At 49.5% G+C, this 25,875-nt stretch overlaps 1 protein-coding gene and 1 pseudogene across 1 annotated transcript; both read left to right on the top strand.

The window, feature by feature from the left end:
• Nucleotides 1–25,423, top strand: LOC141091587 (uncharacterized). Its single transcript, XM_073577250.1, has 9 exons — nt 1–168; nt 4,747–4,889; nt 19,479–19,661; nt 19,735–19,858; nt 21,776–21,855; nt 21,949–22,015; nt 22,125–22,213; nt 24,839–24,959; nt 25,051–25,423. The coding sequence occupies exons 1-9, from the start codon at nt 153–155 to the stop codon at nt 25,122–25,124; spliced, it is 897 nt and encodes a 298-aa protein (XP_073433351.1). The 5' UTR covers nt 1–152; the 3' UTR covers nt 25,125–25,423.
• The window catches only part of LOC141091591 (uncharacterized), a 116,332-nt pseudogene that overhangs the window by 70,580 nt on the left and 19,877 nt on the right, over nt 1–25,875 (top strand).

Consider the following 25,875-nt stretch of genomic DNA (forward strand, 5'->3'; position numbering starts at 1 on the left):
TGACGTCATCACAGGTCCTTCAGCTATTCCGCTCTACAGCAGAAGATGAGCAGCGGAATAGCGGGGCCGCATCACGTGACGTCCTGAGGAGCAAGAGGTGAGAGCGGGCGGGAAGAGGAGCGCAGCAGCTGCGGCAACGGAGGCGGACATACATGGGGGCTGTGGGAGGTCAGTGGTGTGGGGGGGCGCTGGAGATACATGGGGGCTGTGGGAGGTCAGTGGTGTGGGGGGCACTGGAGATACATGAGGGCTGTGGGAGGTCAGTGGTGTGGGGGGCACTGGAGATACATGGGGGCTGTGGGAGGTCAGTGGTGTGGGGGGCACTGGAGATACATGGGGGCTGTGGGAGGTCAGTGGTGTGGGGGGGCACTGGAGATACATGGGGGCTGTGGGAGGTCAGTGGTGTGGGGGGTACTGGAGATACATGAGGGCTGTGGGAGGTCAGTGGTGTGGGGGGCGCTGGAGATACATGAGGGCTGTGGGAGGTCAGTGGTGTGGGGGGCACTGGAGATACATGGGGGCTGTGGGAGGTCAGTGGTGTGGGGGGCACTGGAGATACATGGGGGCTGTGGGAGGTCAGTGGTGTGGGGGGCGCTGGAGATACATGGGGGCTGTAGGAGGTCAGTGGTGTGGGGGGCGCTGGAGATACATGGGGGCTGTGGGAGGTCAGTGGTGTGGGGGGCGCTGGAGATACATGGGGGCTGTGGGAGGTCAGTGGTGTGGGGGGCACTGGAGATACATGGGGGCTGTGGGAGGTCAGTGGTGTGGGGGGCGCTGGAGATACATGGGGGCTGTAGGAGGTCAGTGGTGTGGGGGGCGCTGGAGATACATGGGGGCTGTGGGAGGTCAGTGGTGTGGGGGGCGCTGGAGATACATGGGGGCTGTGGGAGGTCAGTGGTGTGGGGGGGCACTGGAGATACATGGGGGCTGTAGGAGGTCAGTGGTGTGGGGGGCGCTGGAGATACATGGGGGCTGTGGGAGGTCAGTGGTGTGGGGGGCGCTGGAGATACATGGGGGCTGTAGGAGGTCAGTGGTGTGGGGGGCGCTGGAGATACATGGGGGCTGTGGGAGGTCAGTGGTGTGGGGGGCGCTGGAGATACATGGGGGCTGTAGGAGGTCAGTGGTGTGGGGGGCGCTGGAGATACATGGGGGCTGTAGGAGGTCAGTGGTGTGGGGGGCGCTGGAGATACATGGGGGCTGTAGGAGGTCAGTGGTGTGGGGGGCGCTGGAGATATATGGGGGCTGTGGGAGGTCAGTGGTGTGGGGGGGCGCTGGAGCATTCTATACAGCTGACATGTGCCAGCAATAGGCGCAGGTGGAATCGCGATCCACCCGCGCCTGTTAATTAGTTAAATCCTGCTATCAAACGCTGACAGCGGGATTTAACCAGCGCTTCCGGCTACCGGGCCAGAAATATGCGCATCGCCGACCCAGTCACGTGATAATGGGTCAGCCATGCGTTGCCATCACAACCAGATGTCTCCTCCAATGTTGTTGATGTCCGGTGGTCGGCACTCGTAGCAATGCTGTAATACTGCTACATATAGGCGATCTGCTCATCACCTCTATGTAGCAGAGCCGATCGAGTTTTGGCAGCTTCTAGCCTCCCATGGAGGATATTAAAGCATGCCGAAATTAAAAAAAAAAAAAAAGTTTTAAAAAATAAAATATAAGTATAAATCACCTCCTGTTCGCCCCATTCAAAAAAAAAAAAATCACACATATTGGGTATCGCCGCTTCAGAATCGCCCGATCTATCAATAAAAAAGAACCTAAACGCTAAACGGCGTAGCAGGAAAAAAAAAATCAAAACCCCAGAATTATGTTTTTTTGGTTGCCTTGACATAGCATTAAAATGCAATAACGGGCGATCAAAAGATCGTATCTGCACATATATGGTGTCATTAAAAACGTCAGCAGAGCGCACAAAAAGTAAGCCCTCACCCAACCCAAGATCACGAAAAATGGAGACGCTACAGGTCTTGGAAAATGTCGCCAATTTTTTTTTTTTTTATTTAGCAAAGTTTGGAATTTTTTTTTTCACCACTTAGATAAAAAATAACCTAGACTTGTTTGGTGTCTATGAAGTCGTAATGACCTGGAGAATCATAATGGCAAGACATTTTTAGCATTTAGTGACCCTAGCAAAAAAAAGCCAACCAAAAAACAAGTGTGGGATTGCACTTTTTTTGCAGTTTCACCGCACTTGGAATTTTCTTTTCCTTTTTTGTAGTACACAATATGGTAAAACCAATGATGCCGTTCAAAAGTACAACTCGTCCCACAGAAAAAAAACAAACCCTCACATGGCCATATTGATGGAAAAATAAAAAAGTTATGGCTCTGGGAAGAAGGGGAGCAAAAAACGAAAACGTAAAGCTGAAAAAAGCTCCAGTCATTAAGGGGTTAATATTGGGGATAACTTCCTGATTACTACTCCATCTTTGCTCCATTCTCTGATTATGGGACTGGCAGGTAAAGCGGAGTGCTGCACACATTAGTCCCATGAATAGTTTATGTATTGGAGGCCACTTCTGCATCTCTTTCCAACACTTTTCACTCCCTCCTCAGGCCAAAAGCTCAATCCCCTATCACAGATATTTGTGCTGATGACCTGGCCTCCCACTTCACAGAAAAAATAGATAATATCCATCAGGAAATCTGCTCCCAACCACCAAGTGCTGTGACTCCCATCCCTTCCTACATCTCCCCTGGCTCACTTTCCACATTTGATCCCATCACAGAAGAAGAAGTCTCCAGACTCCTCTCTTCTTCTCGTCCGACCACATGCGCTACCGACCCCATTCCCTCACATCTCCAGTCTCTCTCTCCAGTCATCACAACTCACCTAACTGCAATGTTTAATCTCTCCCTCTCCTCGGGCATTTTCCCATCATTCTTCAAACATGCCATCGTTACTCCATTACTAAAGAAACCCGCTCTCGACCCATCCTGCACAAACAACTACAGACCAGTCTCCAATCTCCCCTTCATCTCTAAACTTTTGGAACGCCTAGTTTACTCCCGCCTTACCCGTTACCTCTCCACTCACTCCCTCCTAGACCCTTCACCGTCCGGCTTCCGCCCCCTACATTCGACTGAAACTGCACTCATCAAAGTGACCAATGCCTTCTGACAGCAAAACGTAATGGTGACCACTCTCTGCTCATTCTTCTCGACCTTTCTGCAGCTTTCGACACTGTTGACCACCATCTCCTACTCTCTAGGCTCCAGTCACTAGGCATTAAGGACACTGCTCTCTCCTGGTTCTCTTCCTATCTTTCTGACCGGCTCCTTCAGTGTTTTGTTCTCTGGCTCCACGTCATCTCCTCTTCCTCTCGCTGTCGGGGTACCTCAGGGCTCAGCCCTTGGCCCCTTCTCTTCTCTCTCTACACGGCCCCAATTGGACAGACCATCAGCAGATTTGGCTTTCGGTACCATCTTTATGCTGATGACACACAACTATAGACGTCTTCCCCTGACCTTACCCCCCGCTGTACTACAGAACGCCAGCGACTGTCTGTCCGCAGTCTCCAACATCATGTCCGCTCTCTATCTGAAACTCAACCAATGCAAAACTGAACTTCTTCTGCTCCCGCCATCTACTAACCTCCCTAAATCTGACATTTCCCTCTCCGTGTGTGGCACCATAATAACACCCCGGCAGCAGGCGCGCTGTCTGGGTGTTATGTTTGACACCAATCTCTCCTTCACATCCTATATACAATCTCTTGCCGCTGACACCTAAAGAACATCTCTAGAATCCGCTCTTTTCTTACCAGAGAAACAACAAAAACCCTCACTGTAGCATTGATCCACTCCCGGCTGGATTACTGCAACGCTCTATTAATTGGCCTCCCCATTACTCTATTATCTCTTCTCCAGTCCATACTTAATGCAGTGGCCAGGAACATCCATCTGGCTAATTGGTACTCGGACACGTCCGCTCTTCGCCAGTCCTTACACTGGCTGCCCATTCATTATAGGATCCAATTCAAAGTACTTGTTCTCACCCACAAAGCTCTCCACAGTGCGGCACCCCCTTACATCTCCTCCCTCATTTCTGTCTATCGGCCTAGCCGATCGCTGCGCTCTGCAAACGACTTTCGATTAACCTCTGCACTAATCCGTACCTCCCACTCCCGACTCCAAGACTTCTCCCGTGCTGCTCCTATCCTCTGGAATGCTCTACCCCAAGAAATCAGGACTATCCACAATTTGCATAGTTTCAGGCGCTCCCTCAAAACACATTTGTTCAGAGCGGCCTATCACGTTCACTAATCAAAGTCATTCTATGTGTAAGTGTGCGTGTGTAGCCCATTCACTATCTCCATCCATCCTTCACTCCCTCAAGATGGCTGGACCGTCATTGTAAATACACCATTGTAAATACACACCTGTACTTTGTATCTCCCCCACCTCATTGTAGATTGTAAGCCCTCACCAGCAGGGGCGGCCGATGGGGCTTTAATGATTGTATTGTTAACGTTGTTTCTTATGGCTTGTGTTTTGAAACTGTTAAACCGTAAAGCGCTGCGGAATATGTTGGCGCTGTATAAATAAAGATTATTATTATTATTATCTCGCTGCATATGTGCCGGGACTTTAGACCTCTCTTCTGGGGGTCCCAGCTCTCAGACCCCCTCCCCACAGCAGATCTCGTTACCTTCCATGTAATTGATGGAATATAATTTGTTTTTGGGGAATAACCTTTAGTAGGTCGTGTTCTTTGTCTTCTTCATGCAGGTGTCTGCGACGCGCGATCTCTCCAGACTTCTCGTATTGTTATCCTGATGAACGATCCACCGAGGATGGGCAAGGACAAGAATGAGATCACAAAGAGGCTGCTGAACTTCACCATGGAGATGATCTACCTGCTGACCGGAGAGGTGACAGCTGCCCTCACATTAACCCTGAGGGCGCAGACACTTATTCTTTCTATTCCTATTATATCCAGTAGAGCCAGTATCTGATCCATTCGAGGCTTATTAACCCCATAAGTACCGCTGTCAGTTGCGACAGCAATTTTTGTTATATGGTTGTCACAAGACCCCCTGAGTAACTATTGGAACCTGTAAAAGAGTAAACAAAAAATAAAAGACAAAAAGTGCGCGCACAAATTGCGCAACGCTTCTGATAAAACAATAAACAAAAAAAATACAGTTAAATAGTACCGCCCCATCCGTAACGACCCGCCCTATAAAACTGGCACGTTATTTATTCCGTTTGGCGAACGCCATCAAATAAATAATTTAAAAAACACTCCAAAAATGTCGCTTTTTCATCAGTGACTCACAAGAGAATAAAAAGCGATCAAAAAGTCATTTGTAAAAAAAATATGATGCCAAACCGTCCCGCAATTTACAATCCCTAATAGCGCTCATTCTGCAAAAAAAAAATAAGTTACAGCTCTCAGAAGAGGACGATGCAAAAGCAAATTCATTTTGCCAAAATATTGTTTTTAATGTGTAAAAATAGCAAATCCTAAAAAAAAATTTATATAAATCTGGTATCTCTGTAATCGTACCGACCCAACAAACCGGTCATATCGCTTATACCGCACAGTGAACAACGCAAAAATAAAAATAAGAACTATTTTTGTACTGCTGTCTATTTATTCATTCTACCTCCCAAAATCAGAATAAGGCTCGGCTCACATTTATCTTGCGCTCTCTGCTGAGCTCTTACATAGGGGTTTCCATGTAAATTGCTCAAAACCGCAATTCAGACAAAACCCAGGCGGGTCCAATCACTTGTGAGGCAGATGGAGTCACTTTGGACTGGTTTGTCTTCCAGCGGTGTCCCATCATTTTCTGCGTCTTTTTAGCACATAAGTATGGGTGACCACAGATCTGTCCACCTAAAAAGATGGAGACCACCATAGTAGACGTCAGACAGAGGACTAAGTGTCTCCATCTGCCTCATTATGGTGGGTGGTTCCATTGAGTGTTTCGTCTGAATCTCACGTAAGTACTCAGCATAGACCACATGAATATGATCCCAGCATTATTCTGGAAGCAGTCTAATATTATGTACCCCAAAATGTTACCAATAAAACCCCTAATTTATCCCGCACAAAACCAACCCCCAGTCAGGTTCGTCATCTGTCATTGGAACGGTAGGGGGTTCCCATGTTACTGGTAGAACCCTTCCACCAAGAAATGAAATCCAGTGAATTCTGCGCCCCTCCTCCAGAGCCTCACTGTGCCTGAACCACAGAGGCCACATGTTGGGCATTACTGTAATGGAGAGAAGGCACATAATTTACGGGTGTGTAACGCCAGAAGCACAGGCTGGGTACAGTGTGGCGCTACACTGTGTGGGGGCACAATATATGGGGGCTCTGCATTATATTGGGGCTGTACACTAGGGGCACAATATATGGGGGCGCTACACTGTATGGGGGTACATTATATGGGGGCTGTACATTATATTGGGGCTGTACACTAGGGGCACAATATATGGGGGCGCTACACTGTATGGGGGTACAATATACGGGGGCTGTACATTATATGGGGGCTGTACATTGGGGGCACAATATATGGGGGCGCTACACTGTATGGGGGTACAATATATGGGGGCTGTACATTATATGGGGGCTGTACATTGGGGGCACAATATATGGGGGCGCTACACTGTATGGGGGTACAATATATGGGGGCTGTACATTATATGGGGGCTGTACACTGTATGGGGGCACAATATATGGGGGCGCTACACTGTATGGGGGTACAATATACGGGGGCTGTACATTATATGGGGGCTCTACACTGTATGGGGGCACAATATATGGGGGCTCTACACTGTATGGGGGCACAGTATATGGGGGCGCTACACTGTATGGGGCACAGTATACGGGGGCTGTACATTGTATGGGGGCACAGTATACGGAGGCTGTACACTGTATGGGGGCACTACACTGTATGGGGGTACAATATACGGGGGCTTTACATGGTATGGGGGCACAATATGCTGAGGCTGTACACTGTATGTGTGCACAGTATACGGGGACTGTACACTATGGGGGCACAATATATGGGGATGCTACACTGTATGGGGGTACAATATACGGGGGCTGTACACTTTATGGGGGCACAATATACAGGGTCTGTACACTGTATGGGGGCACAATATACGGGGGCTGTACATTATATGGGGGCTGTACATTGGGGGCGCTACACTGTATGGGGGTACAATATACGGGGGCTGTACATTATATGGGGGCTGTACATTGGGGGCACAGTATATGGGGGCGCTACACTGTATGGGGGTACAATATACGGGGGCTGTACATTATATGGGGGCTGTACACTGGGGGCACAATATATGGGGGCGCTACACTGTATGGGGGTACAATATACGGGGGCGCTACACTGTATGGGGGTACAATATACGGGGGCTGTACATTATATGGGGGCTCTACACTGTATGGGGGCACAATATATGGGGGCTCTACACTGTATGGGGGCACAATATACGGGGGCGCTACACTGTATGGGGGTACAATATACGGGGGCTGTACATTATATGGGGGCTCTACACTGTATGGGGGTACAATATACGGGGGCGCTACACTGTATGGGGGTACAATATACGGGGGCTGTACATTATATGGGGGCTCTACACTGTATGGGGGCACAATATATGGGGGCTCTACACTGTATGGGGGCACAATATACGGGGGCTCTACACTGTATGGGGGCACAGTATATGGGGGCGCTACACTGGGGGTAAAATATACGGGGGCTGTACATTGTATGGGGGCACAGTATACGGAGACTGTACACTGTATGGGGGCACTACACTATACGGGGGCTTTACATGGTATGGGGGCACAATATGCTGAGGCTGTACACTGTATGGGGGCACAGTATACGGGGATTGTACACTGTATGGGGACACAATATATGGGGATGCTACACTGTATGGGGGTACAATATACGGGGGCTGTACACTTTATTGGGGCACAATATACAGGTCTGTACACTGTATGGGGGCACAATATACAGGGTCTGTACACTGTATGGGGGCACAATATACAGGGACTGTACACTGTATGGGGGCTGTACCCTGGGGGCACCATATACTGGGGCTGTACCCTGGGGGCACCATATACGGGGGCTGTACCCTGGGGGCACCATATACGGGGGCTGTACCCTGGGGGCACCATATACGGGGGCTGTACACTGTATGGAGGCACCATATACGGGGGCTGTACACTGGGGGCACCATATACGGGGGCTGTACACTGTATGGGGGCTCTACATTGTATGGGGGCACCATATATGGGGGCTGTACATTGTATGGGGGCACCATATACGGGGGCTGTACACTGTATAGGGGCACCATATACGGGGGCTGTACACTGTATGGGGGCACCATATACGGGAGCTGTACACTGTATGGGGGCACCATATACGGGGGCTGTACACTGTATGGGGGCACCATATACGGGGGCTGTACACTGTATGGGGGCACCATATACGGGGGCTGTACACTGTATGGGGGCACCATATACGGGGGCTGTACACTGTATGGGGGCACCATATACGGGGGCTGTACACTGTATGGGGGCACCATATACGGGGGCTGTACACTGTATGGGGGCACCATATACGGGGGCTGTGCACTGTATGGGGGCACCATATACGGGGGCTGTGCACTGTATGGGGGCACAATATACGGGGGCTGTGCACTGTATGGGGGCACAATATACGGGGGCTGTGCACTGTATGGGGGCACCATATACGGGGGCTGTGCACTGTATGGGGGCTCTACATTGTATGGGGGCACCATATACGGGGGCTGTACACTGTATAGGGGCACCATATACGGGGGCTGTACACTGTATAGGGGCACCATATACGGGGGCTGTACACTGTATGGGGGCACCATATACGGGAGCTGTACACTGTATGGGGGCACCATATACGGGGGCTGTACACTGTATGGGGGCACCATATACGGGGGCTGTACACTGTATGGGGGCACCATATACGGGGGCTGTACACTGTATGGGGGCACCATATACGGGGGCTGTACACTGTATGGGGGCACCATATACCGGGGCTGTACACTGTATAGGGGCACCATATACGGGGGCTGTACACTGTATGGGGGCACCATATACGGGAGCTGTACACTGTATGGGGGCACCATATACGGGGGCTGTACACTGTATGGGGGCACCATATACGGGGGCTGTACACTGTATGGGGGCACCATATACGGGGGCTGTACACTGGGGGCACCATATACGGGGGCTGTGCACTGTATGGGGGCACCATATACGGGGGCTGTGCACTGTATGGGGGCACCATATACGGGGGCTGTGCACTGTATGGGGGCACCATATACGGGGGCTGTGCACTGTACGGGGGCACCATATACGGGGGCTGTGCACTGTACGGGGGCACCATATACGGGGGCTGTGCACTGTATGGGGGCACCATATACGGGGGCTGTGCACTGTATGGGGGCACCATATACGGGGGCTGTGCACTGTATGGGGGCACCATATACGGGGGCTGTGCACTGTATGGGGGCACCATATACGGGGGCTGTGCACTGTATGGGGGCACCATATACGGGGGCTGCGCACTGTATGGGGGCACCATATACGGGGGCTGCGCACTGTATGGGGGCACCATATACGGGGGCTGCGCACTGTATGGGGGCACCATATACGGGGGCTGCGCACTGTATGGGGGCACCATATACGGGGGCTGCGCACTGTATGGGGGCACCATATACGGGGGCTGCGCACTGTATGGGGGCACCATATACGGGGGCTGCGCACTGTATGGGGGCACCATATACGGGGGCTGCGCACTGTATGGGGGCACCATATACGGGGGCTGCGCACTGTATGGGGGCACCATATACGGGGGCTGCGCACTGTATGGGGGCACCATATACGGGGGCTGCGCACTGTATGGGGGCACCATATACGGGGGCTGCGCACTGTATGGGGGCACCATATACGGGGGCTGCGCACTGTATGGGGGCACCATATACGGGGGGCTGCGCACTGTATGGGGGCACCATATACGGGGGGCTGCGCACTGTATGGGGGCACCATATACGGGGGGCTGCGCACTGTATGGGGGCACCATATACGGGGGGCTGCGCACTGTATGGGGGCACCATATACGGGGGGCTGCGCACTGTATGGGGGCACCATATACGGGGGGCTGCGCAATGTATGGGGGCACCATATACGGGGGGCTGCGCACTGTATGGGGGCACCATATACGGGGGGCTGCGCACTGTATGGGGGCACCATATACGGGGGGCTGCGCACTGTATGGGGGCACCATATACGGGGGGCTGCGCACTGTATGGGGGCACCATATACGGGGGGCTGCGCACTGTATGGGGGCACCATATACGGGGGGCTGCGCACTGTATGGGGGCACCATATACGGGGGGCTGCGCACTGTATGGGGGCACCATATACGGGGGGCTGCGCACTGTATGGGGGCACCATATACGGGGGGCTGCGCACTGTATGGGGGCACCATATACGGGGGGCTGCGCACTGTATGGGGGCACCATATACGGGGGGCTGCGCACTGTATGGGGGCACCATATACGGGGGGCTGCGCACTGTATGGGGGCACCATATACGGGGGGCTGCGCACTGTATGGGGGCACCATATACGGGGGGCTGCGCACTGTATGGGGGCACCATATACGGGGGGCTGCGCACTGTATGGGGGCACCATATACGGGGGGCTGCGCACTGTATGGGGGCACCATATACGGGGGGCTGCGCACTGTATGGGGGCACCATATACGGGGGGCTGCGCACTGTATGGGGGCACCATATACGGGGGGCTGCGCACTGTATGGGGGCACCATATACGGGGGGCTGCGCACTGTATGGGGGCACCATATACGGGGGGCTGCGCACTGTATGGGGGCACCATATACGGGGGGCTGCGCACTGTATGGGGGCACCATATACGGGGGGCTGCGCACTGTATGGGGGCACCATATACGGGGGGCTGCGCACTGTATGGGGGCTCTACATTGTATGGGGGCACAATATATGGGGGCTGTACACTGTATGGGGGCACCATATACGGGGGGCTGTACACTGTATGGGGGCTGTACATTGTATGGGGCGCATTGTATGGGTTCTAGACTGGCAGATTTGCAATTCTCCAGAATAAAGCATAGTGTGAATATTACAAAATAGTCATTGCAGCTGTCGAGGAATTCACTTTCATTTATTCTTCTGCTGTTCTGGCTCCTTCAGGGCTCCGCATACAGTTAGGTCCATATATATTTGGACAGAGACAACATTTTTCTAATTTTGGTTCTAGACATTACCACAATGAATTTTAAACAAAACAATTCAGATGCAGTTGAAGTTCAGACTTTCGGCTTTCATTTGAGGGTATCCACATTTAAATTGGATGAAGGGTTTAGGAGTTTCAGCTCCTTAAAGGGGTTGTCCGGGCTTTTCACATAATCTCAGTACATATCTGGGCTGCAGAATGATGACAATAAGTAATTTACCTTCTGTCACCAGTTTGCAGGGTTTTCTAGATATCAGTGTCTTGCTTCTGAGCAGAACGTCCAAGGAGGGGGGGGTGTTCTGGCATTGAAATGAGAACTGGTCGTTTCCGCCTCACTAGCGTTTCACTTTCCATAGATCACTGTTCAGTGTGTGTCTGGGGGAGGAGCAGCAGGGTGGTTCTGCTCTCTGCACTGAGGCTGCTAGAGGGGGAGGATTTGTTACTGTGTGATGAGGGCTGCTTCATGTGGACGGGGAGGGCCTGTTGCTATGGATGGTGGGGTTGTTGCTATAGAGGGCAGGTTTTTAGTAGAGTAGGAGGAAACGACCAGTTCTCATTTCAATGCCAGAACACACCCCTCCTGGACGTTCTGGTCAGAAGCAAGAGACTGGTATCTAGAAAACCCTGCAAACTGGTGACAGAAGGTAAATTACTTATTGTCATCATTCTGCAGCCCAGATATGTACTGAGACTGTGAAAAGCCCAGACAACCACTTTAACATGTGCCACCCTGTTTTTAAAAGGACCAAAAGTAATTGGACAATTGACTCCAAGACTATTTCATGGACAGGTGTGGGCAATCCCTTCGTTATGTCATTCTCAAGCAGATAAAAGGCCTGGAATTGAATTGAGGTGTGGGGCTTGAATTTGGAAGGTTTTTCTCTGAAGGAAACATGCGGTCAAAGAACTCTGCCTAAGGGGGAGGATTTTGCAGGTCTTCTGTGATGTGATGATAAATTGCCGTATTGGCACTTTCTGATCAATAAGTGGGTTTCTGTTTCCGCACTCGGTCTTTAAAAGGTTCGCCATCACTGTTGTATAGAGTCATTATAGAATGATCTATTTCACGTGTTTTTCTGTTAATGTTGATGATTATGTAAAGTATAAGGGAGTGGGCACCACCCAAAATAGTCACAAAATTGGGCTCAACCTGGTGCATACAATGTACACATGAAGAGAAAAAAGGTATGCAAAAGCAGCGATCACCAGAAAAGCATTTTTTTTCATATATAAACAAAAAATATTTTTATTTTAACATGGACAACATATAGGAAAAAGAAACAGATTAAAACATCTAACCCCTTAACCACCGATACGCCTTTTCACGACAGCAGTTAAGGGTACTTAAACTACAGTGCTGCTTTTTAATGGCGCTGAGGTTTAAGGTTATAACGCCCCTCAGTGTCGGAATTTCTCCGGGGTCTCAGCTGCCAAGGGTAGCCGAGACCCCAGAGCACATGATTTGGGTCAGTTTTTACCGACCCCAGTGTTGCGATCGCCGTCATTAACAGTATAACGGCAACCACAATATAAAAAGTCTGATTTACCAATAAAGAGAGAAATGGGGACCCCCGATCACCCCCCCCCCCCCCCCACCACCACCATTACCTCCGGAGTCACTCCATGGCCCCGTGATGTCCCCGGCGTAGTCTTTCGGGAGAAAATGGCGAGTGCATGTGCAGTACGCCCACAGAGATCTGCTGTCCGATAACAATAGGAAATTTTTCCTATTGGTTCATTTTGATCATTGTGATAGCCCTATCACAGTGATCAAAATAAAAGAAAATTAGTAAATAAAACCCCCTTCAATCAACACCTTAAATAGGGAAAAATAGAGAAATAAGAAAAAAACATATTTATTTCCATTTGGGTTGGGCTAAAGTTGGGGTTAGGGTTGGGCTAAAGTGAGTTGGCCTAAAGTTAGGGATAGGGTTATGGTTACGGTTGGGATTAGGGTTAGGGGTGTGTTGGGGTTAGGATTGTAGTTAGGGTTATGGTAAGAGTTGGTGTTAGGGTTTGGATTAGGGTTAAGGTTCGGGTTAGGGTTGGGATTAGGGTTAGGGGTGTGTTGGGGTTAGGGTTGGAGTTAGAATTGGGGGGTTTCAACTGTTTAGGCACATCAGGGGGTCTCCAAACATGACATGGTATCCAATCTCAACTCCAGCCAATTCTGCGTTGAGAAAGGTGAAACGGTGCTCCTTCCTTTCTGAGCTTTGCTGTGCACCCAAACAGTGGTTCCCCCCCCCCCACACACACATATGGGGTATCGGCGTACTCAGGACAAATTGGACAACTTTTGGGGTCCAATTTCTCTTGTTACCCTTGTGAAAATAAAAAACTTGGGGACTTAAATCATTTGTGTGTGGGTAAAAAAAATGATTTTTTTTGTTTTCACTGGTCTGCATTATAACCTTTAGTGAGACACTGGGGGGTTCAAAGTTCTTACAACACATCTAGATAAGTTCTTGGGGGGGGGGGGGTCTAGTTTCAAAAATGGGGTCACTTGTGGGGGGTTTCTACTGTTTAGGCACATCAAGGGCTCTGCAAACACAACATGACACCCGCAGAACATTCCATTAGAGTCTGCATTCCAAAACGGCTCCTTCGCTTCCATTTTGTGCTTTGTGCTCAAACAGTGGTTTACCCCCACTTATGGGGTATCGACGTATTCAGGACAAATTTCACGACGACTTTGGGGTCTAATTTCTCCTGTTACCCTTGGTAAAATAAAAAATTGCGGGCTAAAAGTTAATTTTTGTGGAAACTTATGTGAAGCACTTGGAGATTCAAAGTGCTCACCACACATCTAGATAAGTTCCTTGGTGGGGTCTAGTTTCCAAAATGTGGTCACTTGTGGGGGTTTTCACTGTTTAGGCACATCAGGGGCTCTCCAAACGCAACATGGCGTCCGATCTTAATTCCAGTCAATTTTGCATTTAAAAAGTCAAACGGCACTCGTTCGTTTCTGAGCTCTGCTGTGCTCCCAAACAGTGGTTTACCCCCACATAAGGGGTATTGACATATTCAGGAGAAACTGCACAACAAATTTTGTGCTTCGTTTTCTCTTTTTACACTTGTGAAAATAAAAAACTAATTCTGAAGTAAAATGTTTGTGAAAAAAGTTAAATCTTCATTTTTTTCCTTTTGTGGTGTAGTAACCACTGTGTCTGCTAGGGGGTGCTGTGTTGAGGTTCCAAGGGAGAGGGTAAGTGGCAGAATCCTAAAGGATGGTTGTGTATCTCAGAGGGGTGGCTTTGAGATGGAGACTTAGGTATGCGTATTGATCAGCAATGGTATTGCCGAGGTGTTATTTCAAGGTATAGGGGAGGTCTCTAGGTAACTTGGGAGTTGGGCGGGCCGGTTACCTACAAGCCACCCAGGGGTGTGTCTGTAAACGCCTGTATTAAAAAGCGATGTGAGTGTGTGAAGGACCTGTGATGAGGTCATAATCACGTGACCCGGTGGGCGTGGCTATAGACCATATAATGTGGCCAGGGTAGGTCACATGTGGTGAATGCAGGGAACTGGTTGGTCCAGAGCGGAAGGTCCCGTGCGCAGGAGTGTCTCCTGGCGAACAGCCTGTGTGTGGCTGTGTGTAATGGCTGCCAGAGCCTGAGAGTTCCCTGGAGGGATATGGACGTCTGCAGCCTGAGTGACGGAACCATGTGGAGACCCTGACTTGGGTGAGACCGTTGTGAGGCTAAGAGAGCCTGCGTACTGGACATTGATAGTAAGAGGGAAGCATTATAATGGACGCTATGCTGGTGATGCTATGAAGTGATCTTTCTGTTGCTGCTGTGGTTTATGAGGCGTGAATAAACCGCAAGGACTGTAGGATTTGATGGAAAATCCGTGCCGGAACTGGTTTTTGTTCGCTGCAAGCGAGAATCCCCTAAGTAAATGACAGCGCTACCTCACACCTTCCACATTGCTTCAGTTGCTGTGAAGCACCTGAAGGGTTAATACACTTCTTGAATGTGGTTTTGAGCACCTTAAGGGGTGCAGTTTTTAGAATGGTGTCACGTTTGGGTTTTTCTTATTATATAGATCCCTCAAAGTGACTTCACATGTGATGTGGTCCCTAAAAAAATGGTTTTGTAAATTTTGTTGTAAAAATTAGGTCTAAGGGGTAAGGTTTCTCCTTGTGGAGAGTGACATCCCAGATCGCTGGTCAACTTTTAACCCTTATAACGTCCTAATAAAAAAAAAAGTGTTTATAAAATTGTGGTGATGTAAAGCAGACGTGTGGGAAATGTTATTTATTAACTATTTTGTGTGACATCACTCTAAGGGGATATAAATTAAAACTTTAAAAATTGTGAAATTTTATAATTTTTTGCCAAACTTCTGTTTTTTCCATAAATGAACAGTGGTCTGAATTGTATAAAATGGCCTGGTTTTTAAGCTGCAAATTGGCTCCGTCACTAAGCTGTTAAAAAGGAGAGCCAAATATGGCCTACCAAACCCCACACACAAGCATCCGATGATATGGTTGTTAATAGCCACAAAGACGGATTTTGCTGCATACGGTGGGTACGGAAAGTATTCAGACCCCTTTAAATTTTTCACTCTTTGTAAATTGAAAAAAGTTCTTTTTTTTTCTCACTTATGTACACTCTGCACCCCATCTTGATTGGAAAAAAAACAAATGTATAATTTTTTGCAAATTTATTAAAAAAGAAAAACTGAAATATCACATGGTCATAAGTATTCAGCCCCTTTGCTCAGACGTAAGCCACATGCTGTCCATTTCTTGTGATCCTCCTTGTGATGGTTCTACTCCTTCATTGGAGTCCAGCTTTGTGTCATGAAACTGATAGGACTTGATTTGTAAAGGCGCACACCTGTCTATATAAGACCTCACAGCTCACAGTGCATGTCACACCAAAGGAGAATCATGAGGCCAAAGGAACTGGCCAAGGAGCTCAGAGACAGAATTGTGGCAAGGCACAGATCTGGCCAAGGTTACAAAAGGAAATGTATAATAGCATAGAAGCAATATGCATACAAATTTGTCTCGGATCCCATAAAAGCGTATGCAGAAGGTCCTCAAGCCACATGTTCATGCAAAAAATATCTACAAATGTGTGTGGAAAGCGTAAATTGAATGATAGCTGGCAAGATAGTAAGTCAGAGAGAGCAGCTACAAACAATACTTAGACCAATCATGGTAAATGCCCCTATGCACACAATGTAATCCATCCTGGGTTAATGTTGATGATTATGGCTTACAGCCAATGAAAACCCAAAAGTCATTTTCTCAGTAAATTAGAATAATTAACAATAAACCCATGTACAGGCTCGTAAGTGTTTATAAAGGTCCCTTAGTCTGTTTCAGTAGCTCCACAATCATGGGGAAGACTGCTGACCTGACAGATGTCCAGAAGGCAGTCACTGACACACTCCATAAGGAGGGGAAGCCACAAAAGGTCATTGCTAAAGAAGCCGGCTGTTCACAGAGTGCTGTATCCAAGCAGATTAACCCCTTACTGCCATCGGACGGGATAGTACATCCAATGACAGTACCCCCGCTTTGATGTGGGGTTCGGTGGTGAGCCCGCATTAAAGTTGGGACATGTCAGCTGTTTTGAGCAGCTGACATGTGCCCACAATAGGCGCGGGTGGAATCACGATCCACCCGCACCTATTAATTAGTTAAATGCCGCTGTCAAACTCTGACAGCGACATTTAACGCGCGCTTCCAGCCATTCGGCCGGAAATACACGTACCGCTGACCCCTGTCACGTGATCGGGGATCATCGGTTCGTCGGCATAACAACCAGAGGTCTCCTGGAGACCTCTATCATTATTAATGCCGGATTACTATGAGTGCCACCCTGAGGTCGGCGCTCATAGCAATGCTGTTATTCTGCTACATAGAGGTGATCTGATCATCGCCTATATGTAGCAGAGCCGATCGTGCTATGGCAGCTTCTAGCCGCCTATGAAGACTAGTGAAGCATGCCAAAAGTTAAAGAAAAATAGTTTTAAAAATATATAAAATAAAATTTTAAATCCACCCCCCTTTCGTCCCAATCAAAATAAAACGATAAAAAAAAATCAAACCTATACATATTTGGTATCGCCGTGTTCAGAATCGCCTGATCTATCAATAAAAAGAAAAGGATTAACCTGATCACTTATAACTGTGCAGTTAGAAAAAAAATAGAAGCGTCAGAATTACGTTTCTTTGGTCGCCGCGACATGGCATTGAAATGCAATAACGGGCGATCAAAATATCGTATCTGCACAAATGTGGTATCATTAAAAGCGTGAGCTCGGTGCGCAAAAAATAAGTCCTCACCCGACCTGAGATGATGAAAAATGGAGACGCTGCGGGCGCAATTTTTTTTTTTTTTAGCAAACGGAATTTGTTTTTCACCACTTAGATAAAAGAGAACCTAGACATGTTTGGTGTCTGTGAGCTCGTAATGACCTGGAGAATCAGAATGGCAGGGCAGGTTTAGCATTTAGTGAACCTAGCAAAAAAGCCAAACAAAAAAATCAGTGTGGGATTGCACTTTTTTTGCAATTTCACCGCACTTGGAATATTTTTTTTCCTTTTTCGAGTACAGGGACATGCTGAAACCAATGGTGTCATTCAAAAGTACAACTCATCCCGCCAAAAAACAAGCCCTCACACGGCCATATTGATGGAAAATAAAAAAATTATGGCTCTGGGAAGAAGGGGAGCGAAAAATGAAAATGCAAAACCGAAAAAAAGCTCTGGTCATGAAGGGGTTAATGGAAAGTGGAGTGGAAGGATAAAGTGTGGTAGAAAAAGATGCACAAGTGACCGGGATAACCGCAGCCTGGAAAGGATTAAGAAAAGGCTGTTCAGTAATGTGGGGGAGATTCACAAGGAGTGGACTGCTGCTGGAGTCATTGCTTCACACCACACACAGACGTCTCCAGGACATGGGCCACAAGTGTCACATTCCTTGCGTCAGCCACTCATGACCAGTAGACAACGCCAGAGGCGTCTTACCTGAGCCAAGGAGATAAAGAACCGGACTGTGGTCAGTGGTCCCAGAGTCTGGAGGAAGAGTGGAGAGGCCACAATCCAAGCTGCTGGAGGTCTAGTGTGAAGTCTCCACCATCAGTGGTGGTTTGGGAGCCATGTCATCTGCTGGTGTAGGTCCACTGTGTGTTATCAAGACCAAAGTCGGCACAGCCGTCTACCAGGACATGTTAGAGCTCTTCATGCTTCCCTCTGCCGACAGGCTTTATGGAGATGGAAATGTTATTCTCCAGCAGGACTTGGCCCCTGTCCACACGGCCAAAAGTACCAATACCTGGTGTAAAGACAACAGTATCACTGGGCTTGATTGGCAGCAAACTCGCCTGACCTTAACCCCATAGAGAATCTATGGAGTATTGTCAGGAGGAAGATGAGACACCAGACCCAACAATGCAGACGAGCTGAAGGCTGCTATCAAAGCAACCTGGGCTTCCATAACCCCTCAGCAGTGCCACAGGCTGATCGCCTCCATGCCACACCGCATCGATGCAGTAATTGATGCAAAAGGAGCCCCGACCAAGTACTGAGGGCATTTATGAACATACATTTCAGGAGGACAACATTTCAGATTTTACAGTCATTTTTCCAGCTGGTGTTATAAAGTATTCTCTGTTACTGAGATAATGACTTCTGGGTTCTCATTGGCTGTAAGCCATAATCACCAACATTACCAGAAATAAACCCGTGAGATAGATCACTCTGTGTGTAATGACTCCATAGAATAGAGGAGAGTCACTCTCTGTAGTGGAGAACTGAAATGAATTCACTTCTTGATGAGATTCTCATTTAGGGAGAAGCTCCTGTAGATTTTTAGAATCTATGTATTTTCTTGATCACGTGTTCGGTATCTATAGTGCAGCTGCATGCTTGCTGCTCTCCAGTGATGGCTCCATACATGGCGTACTGGCATGGGGCGCACGATTTTGTCTTATGTCGGGAAGGAGGTTAAATGTTAGAGAATTGTGCGGTCACCTATACTGTGAGTGACGCTGACACCCCCCATTAGTCAGAGCGATGATTATTCGGCTCTCGTGCTCTGGATCCGGCTGATATACACTGATTACCGGTTCCCTATATTGAGGGGAGTTCGGGTGGAAGACGGTGGTGATAATTATCCAGAAAGGCAATGTGACATTTCTCTCCATACACAGGATTACACACTAGTGAAGAAGACGTCAGGTGACAGTGTGACTCCCGGCAGCTGTGAGTCAGGAGGGCGGAGCAGGAGGCAGAGCCTCATCAGAGATCCTCCCCTGAACTCGCAGATACATGAGAGGAGCAAGAAGAAGATCCTAGAACTGACCAATAAGATCACTGAGCTGCTGACCGGAGAGGTAACTGCTGGGTCATTATACAGGGCCGGCACTGGAGGATTCTGGGTAATGACGCTATCATTGTCTGTGTCAGATTCCTGTAAGGTGTCAGGACGTCACCGTCTATTTCTCCATGGAGGAGTGGGAGTATCTAGAAGGACACAAGGATCTGTACGAGGACGTCATGATGGAGGACGACCGGCCCCGCACATCACCAGGTGAGGAGACTTGTATACACTGGTGTATGTCTTAGTCTTCCATCACGTGTCTACAACATTGGGACACTTCATCTGATAGCAGCATGATGTAGGGGCTGAGACCTTGATTCCAGCTGTCTCCTTTGTGTGCTGTTATTTTGAAACAGTCAGTTTTCTCTGCTGCAGATTTATCAGAGCTCAAATGCTGAGCCCTGTGTAACCCCGCCCACACCACTGATTGGCTGCTTTCTGCCTAAGGACAGTGAGCACCAACCAATGAGTGATGGGGGCCAGGTTGGACTAGGAGGCACGAGACGACTAGTCTGGTAATGATAATCTCCTACTGATAAAACACTGGATTTAAATAGCAGAATGCAGCCCAGAGAGTGACCCATGGCTGGAATCAGAGTCTCTGCCCCGTCATCTACATTACGCTGCTCTCCGATGACACAGCAAAAATCTGCTGACAGATTCCCTTTAAAAATGATGTTAACAGATTTCCACTGTGAAGGCAAATATCCGGCATCCAGAGGAGGAGAAGGTGAGATGACATAGTGTGGAATGTATATTGTTCCCCCACGATGTGTACCTCAGTGAGCGGCCGTAATCCTGGGCGCGCGTTCCTCCAGGCATGCATTCAGCTGGGCGCCGCCGCGTGTCTGCCTCTTGCTAGCAGGCATGTGTAGATCCGTTGTCTCGCGTCCCGTCTCTTTTCATCGCTCACTTCTCTCTGCCGCTCGTATCACCGGCCGGATGGTAATATCGGGCAGAATTCGTAAGCAACATTCATTTTTTTTTTTGTAAACTTGGAATAAAAAAATGCACCAAAATTCTGACCGTCCGGAGCCGCTGTGATACGCCTGGCGGATTCTAGGACGGCTTAGTGTAAGCTTGCACTGTGCGAAGGGTCTGCCCCGATGCCTCCGTCCCAGCGGCATTCACACATGGGCCCTTTGTCCTGTTACTCCCTTTAAAGCCTTTTTTTTTTCCTTTAAGCATGGATTGATCCGCTCCATTTTTCTTCTGTTAATTAGTCCTTTAACTAGTTGTGGGGTCTTGGTTTCCCCAGAATAGTCGTCCCTCTTTGCCTGTTCTTACGCCCCTGTGGACGTGATGACGTGATCTGCAGAAGTCGACTTCATCGCAGGCTATATGGAAGCCTTGCGCGTGCGTGTGGCTCTCTTCAGGCGCCGGGTGTGCGCTTCCAAGCATCATAGCCCCACCTCGTATGACCGAACGTGCAGGATTTGGCTCGCGTACATCTCCTGCATTATCAGTCGTGCTTTGTGCACCTCTGATGCCGGGAACCGTACATCTGACTTCAGAGGAGCAACGGCGCCGCGGAGTAGGGCCGTGCAAATGCGCAAGATTTGCAGAGAACTTGTGATAACATGATCTGCAAGAGACGACCTCACATCCACAGGGGCGTAATAACACACAGAGAGGGTGCCGACTAATCTGGGGAAACGTAACCCCCCATCGTCTAGTTAATGGACTAATTAGCATGATAAAAGGCAGGTTAGGACGGACTTAGTGATACATCTGTGAATTTCGATTTACTTTTTTTTTTTTTTTTGCTTACACATTTTTATTAACTTGTTTTCGTGAATTGAAATTGTGACCATTTGATCATAGAGTACACTGCAATAATGCCGGATCTCCTGGTGTACCAACATGTCAGACATGACAGTCCATCAGCACCCTGTGATCCCATCGCTGAGGAATGGAGTGCGATGGGCGTCAGAAGTGGACCCCTCTCTCCCATTCCTAGCCTCCCAAATGCCTCCTGAGAACGCGCCATACAGTAAGGGCGCACATCTGCCAAAAATATAAAGAAATGTGGCTAAGGGATGATCAGGAGGTGACGAGAGAAGTCTGTGATAGACGGATCTCCTGCCGGTCATGGACTCCACCACTGAGTGTTTGTGTCTCCCACAGATGGATCCAGGAGGAGAAACCCACCAGAGAGAAGTCCCCGTCCTCAGTGTACCCCGGACCGTGCAGAGGAGGATCATCAGGTAGATGGGGCTGAGCCCTCACCGAAATGCAACTGCAAAGAGATGGAAGTAACTCTCATTTACTATATTTTTTTTTCTTTTTCCTTTGTTTAGAGTGAAAATCTGATGTCTATTAAGGTCGAAGTTATAGATGAAGAAGAGTCGGAGGACGATCAGCCGTGTAAGACTCATTGTTTGTGAATTAAAAGCCTGGTTTGAGCTTCAGCTATGTACAGCGCCCATCATCCTATCATCACATGCAAATGATGGACTTTGTGTGTCTCCTACAGATGAAGGAAGCCCCCCAGAGCGATGTCCCCGTCCTCTGTATTCCCCAGACCGCCCAGAGCAAAATCACAACGTCCTTGAGAATCAGGAGGTAGATGGCGCTACAACATCTGCATCGTGTGTTGCCGGTGGACTGTGTGTGTGTGGCCGGTGGACTGTGTGTGTGGCCGGTGGACTGTGTGTGTGGCCGGTGGACTGTGTGTGTGGCCGGTGGACTGTGTGTGTGTGTGTGTGTGTGGCCGGTGGACTCTGTGTGTGTGTGTGGCCGGTGGACTGTGTGTGTGTGTGTGGCCGGTGGACTATGTGTGTGTGTGTGGCCGGTGGACTATGTGTGTGTGTGTGTGGCCGGTGGACTGTGTGTGTGTGGCCGGTGGACTGTGTGTGTGTGGCCGGTGGACTGTGTGTGTGTGGCCGGTGGACTCTGTGTGTGTGTGTGGCCGGTGGACTGTGTGTGTGTGGCCGGTGGACTGTGTGTGTGTGGCCGGTGGACTGTGTGTGTGTGTGTGTGTGTGTGTGTGTGTGTGGCCGGTGGACTGTGTGTGTGGCCGGTGGACTGTGTGTGTGGCCGGTGGACTGTGTGTGTGGCCGGTGGACTGTGTGTGTGTGTGTGTGTGTGTGTGGCCGGTGGACTGTGTGTGTGTGTGTGGCCGGTGGACTGTGTGTGTGTGTGTGGCCGGTGGATTCTGTGTGTGTGTGGCCGGTGGATTCTGTGTGTGTGTTGCCGGTGGATTCTGTGTGTGTGTTGCCGGTGGACTTTGTGTGTGTGTGTGTGTTGCCGGTGGACTTTGTGTGTGTGTGTGTTGCCGGTGGATTCTGTGTGTGTGTGGCCGGTGGATTCTGTGTGTGTGTGGCCGGTGGATTCTGTGTGTGTGTTGCCGGTGGATTCTGTGTGTGTGTTGCCGGTGGACTTTGTGTGTGTGTGTTGCCGGTGGACTTTGTGTGTGTGTGTTGCCGGTGGACTTTGTGTGTGTGTGTTGCCGGTGGACTTTGTGTGTGTGTGTTGCCGGTGGACTTTGTGTGTGTGTGTGTGTGTGTTGCCGGTGGACTTTGTGTGTGTGTGTTGCCGGTGGACTTTGTGTGTGTGTGTTGCCGGTGGACTTTGTGTGTGTGTGTTGCCGGTGCACTTTGTGTGTGTGTGTGTGTGTGTTGCCGGTGGACTTTGTGTGTGTGTGTGTTGCCGGTGGACTTTGTGTGTGTGTGTTGCCGGTGGACTTTGTGTGTGTGTGTTGCCGGTGGACTTTGTGTGTGTGTGTTGCCGGTGGACTTTGTGTGTGTGTGTTGCCGGTGGACTTTGTGTGTGTGTGTTGCCGGTGGACTTTGTGTGTGTGTGTTGCCGGTGGACTTTGTGTGTGTGTGTTGCCGGTGGACTTTGTGTGTGTGTGTTGCCGGTGGACTTTGTGTGTGTGTGTTGCCGGTGGACTTTGTGTGTGTGTGTTGCCGGTGGACTTTGTGTGTGTGTGTTGCCGGTGCACTTTGTGTGTGTGTGTGTTGCCGGTGGACTTTGTGTGTGTGTGTGTTGCCGGTGGACTTTGTGTGTGTGTGTGTTGCCGGTGGACTTTGTGTGTGTGTGTTGCCGGTGGACTTTGTGTGTGTGTGTTGCCGGTGGACTTTGTGTGTGTGTGTTGCCGGTGGACTTTGTGTGTGTGTGTGTTGCCGGTGGACTTTGTGTGTGTGTGTTGCCGGTGGACTTTGTGTGTGTGTGTGTTGCCGGTGGACTTTGTGTGTGTGTGTTGCCGGTGGACTTTGTGTGTGTGTGTTGCCGGTGGACTTTGTGTGTGTGTGTGTGTTGCCGGTGGACTTTGTGTGTGTGTGTTGCCGGTGGACTTTGTGTGTGTTGCCGGTGGACTTTGTGTGTGTGTGTGTTGCCGGTGGACTTTGTGTGTGTGTGTGTGTTGCCGGTGGACTGTGTGTGTGTGTGTGTTGCCGGTGGACTGTGTGTGTGTGTGTGTGTGTGTGTGTGTTGCCGGTGGACTGTGTGTGTGTGTGTTGCCGGTGGACTTTGTGTGTGTGTGTGTGTTGCCGGTGGACTGTGTGTGTGTTTTGCCGGTGGACTGTGTGTGTGTGTGTTGCCGGTGGATTCTGTGTGTGTGTGTTGCCGGTGGATTCTGTGTGTGTGTGTGTTGCCGGTGGATTCTGTGTGTGTGTGTGTGTTGCCGGTGGATTCTGTGTGTGTGTGTGTTGCCGGTGGATTCTGTGTGTGTGTTGCCGGTGGACTGTGTGTGTGTGTGTGTGTGTGTGTGTGTTGCCGGTGGACTGTGTGTGTGTGTGTTGCCGGTGGACTGTGTGTGTGTGTTGCCGGTGGACTGTGTGTGTGTGTGTGTTGCCGGTGGACTGTGTGTGTGTGTTGCCGGTGGATTCTGTGTGTGTGTGTGTTGCCGGTGGATTCTGTGTGTGTGTGTGTTGCCGGTGGATTCTGTGTGTGTGTGTGTGTTGCCGGTGGATTCTGTGTATGTGTGTGTGTTGCCGGTGGATTCTGTGTGTGTGTGTGTTGCCGGTGGATTCTGTGTATGTGTGTGTGTTGCCGGTGGATTCTGTGTGTGTTTGTGTTGCCGGTGAATTCTGTGTATGTGTGTGTGTTGCCGGTGGATTCTGTGTATGTGTGTGTGTGTTGCCGGTGGACTTTGTGTGTGTGTGTTGCCGGTGGACTGTTTTATTTTCTGGTGTTGCTCTGTTTGCTGGTTTTCCCTCCTCTCTCCATGTTGCGCTGATCTTACAGATCTCTAATCAGGGAGCAGATCTGACTATTGTTAAAGTGGAGGTGGAATCGGATGATGAGTGGATGGCGGGCGATCACCCGTGTATGATGGAGGATGAAATTCCTGTAGATGTCACCGCTGGTAAGTCATACAATTAATTTATAGCATCCTTAAAGGAAAACTTTGCTGATTTTGTATATTTATGCTTCCATTAATTTTGTATGATTTGTAGCTCCATGTATTCGGTTTCCTGTATTGCATGGCTCCGTCCCAGGACTGTGGTGGTTCGAAGTACGTTGCCGTTAACTCTGCTCCTCTGGAGACCCTCTACCTCCCTGTCTTGGTCTCCTGAGCCTTTGATATCAATGGTGCGCCCACTCTAAGTGACCCCCTGCTTCCTCTGTGCTGTAGTAGCGCTTTTGACCCACAGGCCGCCCAGGAGCATATCAGTAACTAAAAACCAAAAATAAAGATTCCACAACAACCACAAGACGGATTTCATCACCAGGTATCAGTGTAGTCAGTATAACGGCCCCGACCTGACACTGCCTGTAGTCATTGAGCACAATCCTGCTGACAGGTATCGGTGTAATCAGTATAAGGCGGAGTTCACTCATCGTGGTTCTTTCGCGGTTTTAAACATGTGATTTTGCCGCAAAAAATAAGCATCCCATGCATTCCTATGGGATTCCGCAATGCTGTGCTAATGCTGCGGTTTTTACCGCTGTGGAATCGCTTTGCGGTAAAAAACGCAGCATGCTCATTAATTTCGCGGAATCGCGGCGATCCCGCACCCATAGGAATGCATTGTTCTGCTTACTTCCCGCATGTGGCTGTGCACACCATGCGAAAAGTAAGTAGAACATTTGCAGATGGTACCCACGGTCCGGAGGAGAGGAGACTGTCCTCCGGGCTCTGGGTACCATATCCCTGTAAAAAATAGAATTAAAATAAAAAATATTGTTATTCTCACCTTCCGGCGTCCCGCGCAGCCTTCCCGCCTCTCTCCACGCTCCGGTCCCAGTAATACTTTGCGAGAATGACCGTGATGACGACA

The sequence above is a fragment of the Dendrobates tinctorius genome, unplaced genomic scaffold (genome assembly GCF_039654945.1).
Source record: "Dendrobates tinctorius isolate UK_male_01 unplaced genomic scaffold, ASM3965494v1 ptg000055l, whole genome shotgun sequence".
Taxonomy (NCBI): domain Eukaryota; kingdom Metazoa; phylum Chordata; class Amphibia; order Anura; family Dendrobatidae; genus Dendrobates; species Dendrobates tinctorius.

Excerpts from the sequence above, each read along its gene's own strand:
- LOC141091587 (XM_073577250.1), top strand. Across the intron at positions 19,859-21,775 it reads CCGGCCCCGCACATCACCAG|ATGGATCCAGGAGGAGAAAC; the intron begins GTGAGGAGACTT and ends TGTCTCCCACAG. Across the intron at positions 22,214-24,838 it reads ACGTCCTTGAGAATCAGGAG|ATCTCTAATCAGGGAGCAGA; the intron begins GTAGATGGCGCT and ends CTGATCTTACAG.